The 6,418-nt window shown below is 68.9% G+C and overlaps 2 protein-coding genes across 2 annotated transcripts in view; one reads left to right on the forward strand and one right to left on the reverse strand.

Moving 5' to 3' along the window:
* The first annotated feature begins 736 nt into the window (after positions 1–736).
* H696_05566 (hypothetical protein) lies at positions 737–2,347 on the forward strand. The gene is made up of 4 exons (XM_009499379.1): positions 737–972; positions 1,094–1,460; positions 1,613–2,090; positions 2,211–2,347. Exons 1-4 carry the CDS (start codon positions 825–827, stop codon positions 2,322–2,324), a joined length of 1,107 nt encoding a protein of 368 aa, XP_009497654.1. The 5' UTR covers positions 737–824; the 3' UTR covers positions 2,325–2,347.
* A 1,110-nt stretch (positions 2,348–3,457) lies between these two features.
* The window catches only part of H696_05567 (hypothetical protein), a 4,422-nt gene continuing 1,461 nt past the window's right edge, over positions 3,458–6,418 (reverse strand). Inside the window, exons 3-10 of the mRNA XM_009499380.1 lie at positions 6,398–6,417; positions 5,894–6,260; positions 5,453–5,570; positions 5,193–5,312; positions 4,887–4,983; positions 4,503–4,662; positions 4,185–4,296; positions 3,458–3,938 (exon numbers count right to left, since the gene is read on the reverse strand). Coding sequence (XP_009497655.1) covers positions 3,510–3,938; positions 4,185–4,296; positions 4,503–4,662; positions 4,887–4,983; positions 5,193–5,312; positions 5,453–5,570; positions 5,894–6,260; positions 6,398–6,417 — 1,423 coding nt within the window. The 3' untranslated portion in view covers positions 3,458–3,509. The remainder of the gene's footprint in view (positions 3,939–4,184; positions 4,297–4,502; positions 4,663–4,886; positions 4,984–5,192; positions 5,313–5,452; positions 5,571–5,893; positions 6,261–6,397; position 6,418) is intronic.

Here is a 6,418-nt window from a genome sequence, read left to right on the forward strand (position 1 = left end):
CCACTTCTCCTGCCGTCTGCTGATCCCCCCCCCCGGCCGGCGCAGGTTCGCTTTGCCCCCACCCGGTGGCAGCCACAGGAGGGCGGGGGCCGGAGCACCAACGCACCTCTCCCGGCCCGCCTTCCGCCGCAGCCACCTGCCCAAGCCCAGATCTGACCCTCACCGCGGAGGGCGGCCGGCGGACGGACGAGAAGCGGCCAAGGCCGGACCGCGCAGCCCCCCCCCCCCGCGGCCTGGAGGGCTGGCGCGCGCCCCGCACAAACTGGGCGAATGCCCGGACCGAAAGAGCCCAGCCGGCGCACACAGCGAGGGGGATTCCCACGATGTGCCCCAGTGTACCAGCACGTCTCCAGGACTTTGACGCTGGCGCCGACGCCGCCGGGCAAGGCGCCGGGACGTGTGCGCCCGCGCAGCATGCCGGCCCCACTGCCCTTGCGGGAAAGGTCCGCCCCCCCCCCCCCCCCCGTCTGCCCCCCGAAGCGAAGAAGGGACGCACCCCCGGCGAGCGTGCTCGTCGATGGCTGCATGAAAGTGCGCTCCCCGGGGATGATCACCCGGAGGGCCGGCAGTCACGCGCCGCCCGCGCCCAGCCGACTGCCAACGCCACGGCCTCCGGCCGATCGTCGGTAGCCGAGCCGCGGGCGGGGGCGGGGCTCAATGCTGGCGCGATCGTGGGCGCGCGCGTGTGTGTGGGCCGTTTTTCGGTCGCTACCCGGTGGCCCAGATCGCCACCTCGCCCCATCTGCCTCCCCCCCCCCCGAACCTCCTCCCTCGCCTCCTTTCTCTTTCCTTCTCGCCCCGCCCACCCCTCGCCGCGGGACAACATGAGCGCTTGGCGCCCGCACCCCAGCTCCGATGTCGACGCTTCGGCGTCCGGCTCGGTGGCCGCCTCCTTCGCCGACGCGGTCATCACCGATCACCAGAGCTTCCAAACCCGGTCATCGGTCACCCGGCTCATGAACGACCTCACACGTGCGCCTCACCACACTGCTCATGCCGACGGGGCCGGCGCCGCCCCGTAGCCTCCCCGCCCCCCCGCAGAGACACATGCACACATGCACACACACACACACACACACTGACACCGACCCAGAGCAATTTGGCCTGACCACCTCCTTCGAGGAGAACACCGACATCCTGATGTCCTCACTGAACCGACTCCGATCGCTGATGCAGCAAGAATCGGCCGAGACCGGCAGCATCAACCCCGAGCAGCTGACCTCCCTGTACCAGATCTGCGAGGCCCTGAAGGACATGTCCTCCCTCAGTTTGCAGCAGTCGAGCCAGGTGTCCCAGCGCGAGGACGTCTTCCGGGATGGGACCCTGGAGGCCGAGCTCGGCCGGCTCTTCGGCCGGCCGGTCCCCGGCCATGAGACCCCTGCTCCGGGGCTCTTCTCCTTCGAGGCCCTCTTCGACGCCACCTCGCACTTCGACCTGGCGGCTCCGCGCCTGGCCTTCCAGTGCGTTCCCGGCTCGGCCTTGCCCCCCCCCCCCCCCTCCCATGGCCTGGCCATCTGGCGCCATCTCGCCCGCCGCCCGTTCCCTACGCCATCTCATCCATCCTCCGCCCCCCCCCCCCCCCCGCCCCGTTTCCACCTCTCGTCTGGCCCAGTCTTCCGCTCATGGGCACGGCGCCCCCCCCGCGACGGCGCCCCCGGCAGCAGGCGCTTGCCCCCACCGCGCCGGCCGTCCTGCAGGTGGTCCAGTCCACCAGTGACGCGGCCGGCTCGGCTGCCGGCCCGGGGGACAACTTCACCGTGGTGCACATTTCCAACCTCTATGCGGTGGTGGCCGGCCGGCCACCGGGGCAGGCCATTCCCCTCTTCCGCTTGATAGTCAATCCCACCGACTTCGCCGAGACCATCGAAAACATGTTCTACCTGTCCTTCCTGGCCAAGAACGCCTTTGTCCGGGTCTTCCTCCACCCCGAGGACCGCTTGCCGCTGGTCGAGCGGGCACCCACCCCGCTGGAGAGCGCCACCGCCGGCGGCCTGGCCGCCGCCAGCAGCCCCGACCCCGACCTCAAACCCGACCTCCGGGCTGTTGAGCCCAACCAATTCATCTTCCAGCTCAGCCACAATGATTTCGAGGTACGCGCACCGGCGGTCGCCAACTTGCCGCTTTTCGTGCCCCACCGCTGCCCCTGCATCGTGGCTGCCCGCGGGCCTGTCCCCCGCGCCCCTGTCTGACACTTTCCCCCCCTTCTTCAGATCCTCAGCAAGCTGTATGCCGGGTCGCCGCCGATGGTGGTCCGACAAAACACCTTTGTCAACAGCGTGGCCTCGGACTTCGGCATGCGAAACATCTTCAATGAATACAACTGAAAGCCCACTGCCTTGCCCCCCGGCCTGTCCCTCCCCCCCTTGCTGTCGCATCTCTCCCGCGCTCCTCGCACCACGTTGCCACCCCGTGTGTGCGTGTGCGTGCACACGCGCACGCGCACGCGCGCACGCACGCATACATACACACCTGGCCGCCTGCGGCGCCGGTGTTCGCCCTCCCCCCCTCCCCTGGTGGCAATGCAAGGAGCAGAAAGACATGGTATTCTATTGGTGCAAATGATACATCCTGCGGCGGGCGCGCCCAGCCGGCTGGACGCACATGTGCCCGTGCCCCCGAGCGAGGCACGCAGCACACGCGCCCACCGTCTGGGCCTGCCCCAGCACACAGAGGAAGTGCCCCGGTAGGGCACAAACACACACACACATGGGGGATCGCTCTCCAGCCCCGGCGCCCCCCTCTACCCATCGCGGGCAGCGGCCGAGGCGTTCCCCGATCACCTCCACCCGCCGGCTTTCTCCCTCTCGCAGAGAGGCGCGCGCGCGACGTGCACAGGCGCACATACACCCACATGCAGGTGCACATGCGCGCGCGCATGTGCAGCCGACGAGAATGGCTCTTCCTTCGTCCAAGATGATCTTCCCCGGGGGAGGGCGCGCGCATGTCGCACACACGTACGCATGCATACACACGGTCACACCGGGCCGCCTGGCGGCCCGCCCCTGGGAAGTCATGCCACGCGCACATCCGAGCAGGCGCTCACAGGAGAGGTACGGGGGGAGAGGGGGGCGGGGGAAGGGGACGCGAGGGCGCCGGCTGACGCTGCACACGCCTCCCCGCCTCCCATATCCGCCTTCCCAGCCTTGCACCCATCCACATCGCACTTTACCCCTTCTCGCATGTGCGAGGACCGGCTGTCCCCCACCACCTGCGAGGCGGAGAGAAGGGTCCGGCGCTCCCGTGCGCGCGTCTCTCGCCCTTTGGAGCGCGGGCGACACACCGAGGGGATCGCATGGCCGAGAGAGTGAGGGCGAGGGTGGACATGCCTCAAGGCAGGGGGAAGGCCACCAGGAGCCGAGCGCCGGCGCGTCATGCTCCCGAAGCGGCGGCCGTGGGGGGCACACACACACACACATACACACAGGCGACCCACACCAAAGGGGCTGACCGCCACACCAAAGGGGCTGACCGCCACACCCCCTGTGCGCGCGCGAGCGCGTGCGCTCCACCTAGTTGTTGTTGCTGCTGCTGGTGTTGAAGAGCTTGCCCATGAGCCGGCCGACGCCGCGCTTCTTCGGGGTCCCGGGCCCGGCCGAGTCATTCAGGCGACCGAGTGACGGCGAGCCAGACACCGACGAGCGCGACACGCCATCGGCGCTGGCGTGGGCGGTCGACTCGGCGGTGGCGCCGCCTGCCTGCCCGGTCAGCATGGCCTCCTGCGCGGCGCGTGCCTGCGCCTCGTTGGCCATGGCCTGCTGCTCCATCTCTCGCTGGCGGCGCTGGCGGTCCTGCTCTTCGGCCAGCTCCTGGCGCTGGCGCTCGGCCTCCGCGGCGCGGAGCTGCTCCTCCAGCATGTGCCGCATGTCCTCGACCTTGAGCCGGAGCTCCTCGATGTGGGTGTCATTGCGGCGGAGCTCCTTCTCGAGCCGGCGCTTGCGCTGCGCACACACATCACCATGCACCATGTGTGTGTGTGTGTGTGTGTGTGTGTGTGTGTGTGTGCATACGAACGTGCGCGTTGGGCATTGCGCGCCATAGGCATCCGCAGAAAGGCCGTCATACGGGCGGTCAGTCGCATGGCCAGCGAAAAAAACGCCGCTCCCTCTTTCCTGTAGAGAAATGCATGCATGCCCCGAGACAACGCCACCAGCACACGCATGCACACAGACACGCCAAAGGCGCACCTTCTCCATGCGCCGAATGGAGTCGTTGAACTCCGCCTCCAGGCTCTCCTGGACCTTGGTGCTCATCTCCTCCAGACACTCCTTGGCCGCCTCGTCGAGGTTGGCATGCATACTGCGCGCGCGCGCCGCCGCCGCCGGGAAAAAAAGGCGACCGCAGCCCGTCACATGCATTTGCCGTCCCCGGCCACCGCCCACTCGAGAGGGTCAGAAAAAGGGCGAGTCCGCAAGAAAGAACAACAACAAAAAAAACACCCGCAACCTGTGGCACATTGCCCCGCTCGCCGCCCCCCCCCCCCCCCTTCGACCAGGGGCACGTACCCGGTGATGCCAAATTCGTTGAGAATGCGCGACCGACGCTCCTCCCACCAAACCGGCTTGCCCGTCGACTCGGAAACATTGGCGTGCAGCAGCAGCGGGATGGTGTGGGCCACCAGCAAGCGGCGGAGCCGGGGCAGGTCATTGGCCGACTCGTCCTCGACTGTACCCAAGCGTGCGTGCGTGCGTGCGTGCGTGCGTGCATGGCCCCAAGAGGCGGGTCAGGGGGGCGGGGGGGAGGAGTGCGAGGGAAACCGCGCACGGCCGGAGGTCAGCACAGCTCCTCAGCATCAGAGGCATTTCCCGGAAGCACAGGCGCATGGCACACATGCCCGCCCGCTCGCGTGCAGGGCACGCGGACCCACGCGCCGAAGCATCTTCACGCACCGAAGGCATAGCCCCAGGAGTAGGCGCGCGCGCGCTCCTCGCGACCCTCCGGGCCGTGGCGGTCATCGCTGGCAAAGACCGCCAGCGGCATCTTGGCCTGGAGAGAGGACCATGCGCCCGAAGGACATCCATTCGCAGGCACCCCACCATGGAGGCCACGCCCACGCCGCCACAAGGACGCACGAGCCCGTCGGCATCGAGTCAGTGTATGCCCCACACCTTGGCACAAAGCGACAGAGGCGTGCCCCGCCCCCCCCCCTCGTGCCACAAAACCCCCAGGGCACACGATGCCGCGGGCACACGCACGGCGATGTCCATGGCGTCCTGCCGGGCCAGCAGGTCCTCCTCGTGGTTGAGGGCGTTGGCCACATTATCCACATCCAGGCGCCACACATCCAAGCCCTTCTCCTCGAATTGCTTGTAGAACTGGCGCGGCATGCGCGTGCGTGTGCGCGGGGTATGGCACTGTCAGCTACAGGGCGCGCTCCCCCTCCCCGCCAGGGTGGGCGGCCGGGCACAGCATGAGACCCCGGCCCGGACCCGCCGCCACAGCCGCCAGGGCGCACCATCTCCCGGCAGCGGTCGCGCTCGTTGACCGTCAGGGTGTCGGATTTCGACAGCAGCGGCAAGACGTGGGTGTACTCCAGCAGGGCGCGGATGTGCTGCTCGTCTACGGGGCGCAGGCTGCGGCGTGCCGCGGGCGAGGCGCATGCACAGCACCGGACCCCGGCGCCATCCCCCCCCCGAGGCGGCGGTCGCCGCGACAGTGTGTGCGTGTGTGGGCGTGGGTGTACACGTCCGTCAGACAGGATTCTCAGCGAGGGGCCAGGGGTCGTGCGCGCACACGCCCGCGCGCTTGCCTCCCCCCGCCCTCCGGCATCCCACCGCAGGACAACGCGCACGCTGGCCGAGGCAACGGGTGCTGGCCTCGCACGGCGGCCAAAAAAAAAAGGACAAGCGCCCCCCCCTCCCCGCGTGGCCGCCACAGCCTAGAACGTCACACGCACCCGTTCGATGTGGCCGGCAGCATGTACAGACACAGGTCGATGATGACGTTGGACCCGGTGGTGTCCTCCATGTCCACCCGCTCAAAGCCATTCCGGCGGCTGGTGACGTCTTCCCACACTGCACGAATCATGCGGCGCTTGGACTCGGCCACGGCCAGGCTCTGGCGGACCACGGTCTCCGGCTCGGCGCCGCCGATGAACCCCGGGGTGTCGACGATGCGCAGCAGCAGCCGGTCGTCGCCCTCCGAGAAGAAGGCCGTGTGCGTGTAGACCTCCGTGTCGCCGGCATTGGCGCCGTTCTGGGTCTGCGAGGGGCGGTTGTGCAGCAGCGTGCGCGCCAGCGTCGACTTCCCGAGGCCGGACTCGCCTGACCGAGCCATATTCACACCGGCCCCAGGCGGTCCCCCATGTGTCAGTATATGCCATCGGAGGCCACCACCAAATCGCCGGCGCACACGCATGCATGTTGGCCGTGTCTACGCGCGCCGGTGCACCCGCGCACACAAGCACCCCCCCCCCCCCCCC

Source organism: Fonticula alba, assembly GCF_000388065.1.
Source record: "Fonticula alba strain ATCC 38817 unplaced genomic scaffold supercont2.12, whole genome shotgun sequence".
Classification (NCBI taxonomy): Eukaryota; order Rotosphaerida; family Fonticulaceae; genus Fonticula; species Fonticula alba.

Excerpts from the sequence above, each read along its gene's own strand:
- H696_05566 (XM_009499379.1), top strand. The coding sequence starts at position 825 with ATGAGCGCTTGGCGCCCGCACCCCAGCTCCGATGTCGACGCTTCGGCG. Across the intron at positions 973-1,093 it reads GCTCATGAACGACCTCACAC|AGCAATTTGGCCTGACCACC; the intron begins GTGCGCCTCACC and ends ACACCGACCCAG. Across the intron at positions 1,461-1,612 it reads GCTCCGCGCCTGGCCTTCCA|TCTTCCGCTCATGGGCACGG; the intron begins GTGCGTTCCCGG and ends CGTCTGGCCCAG.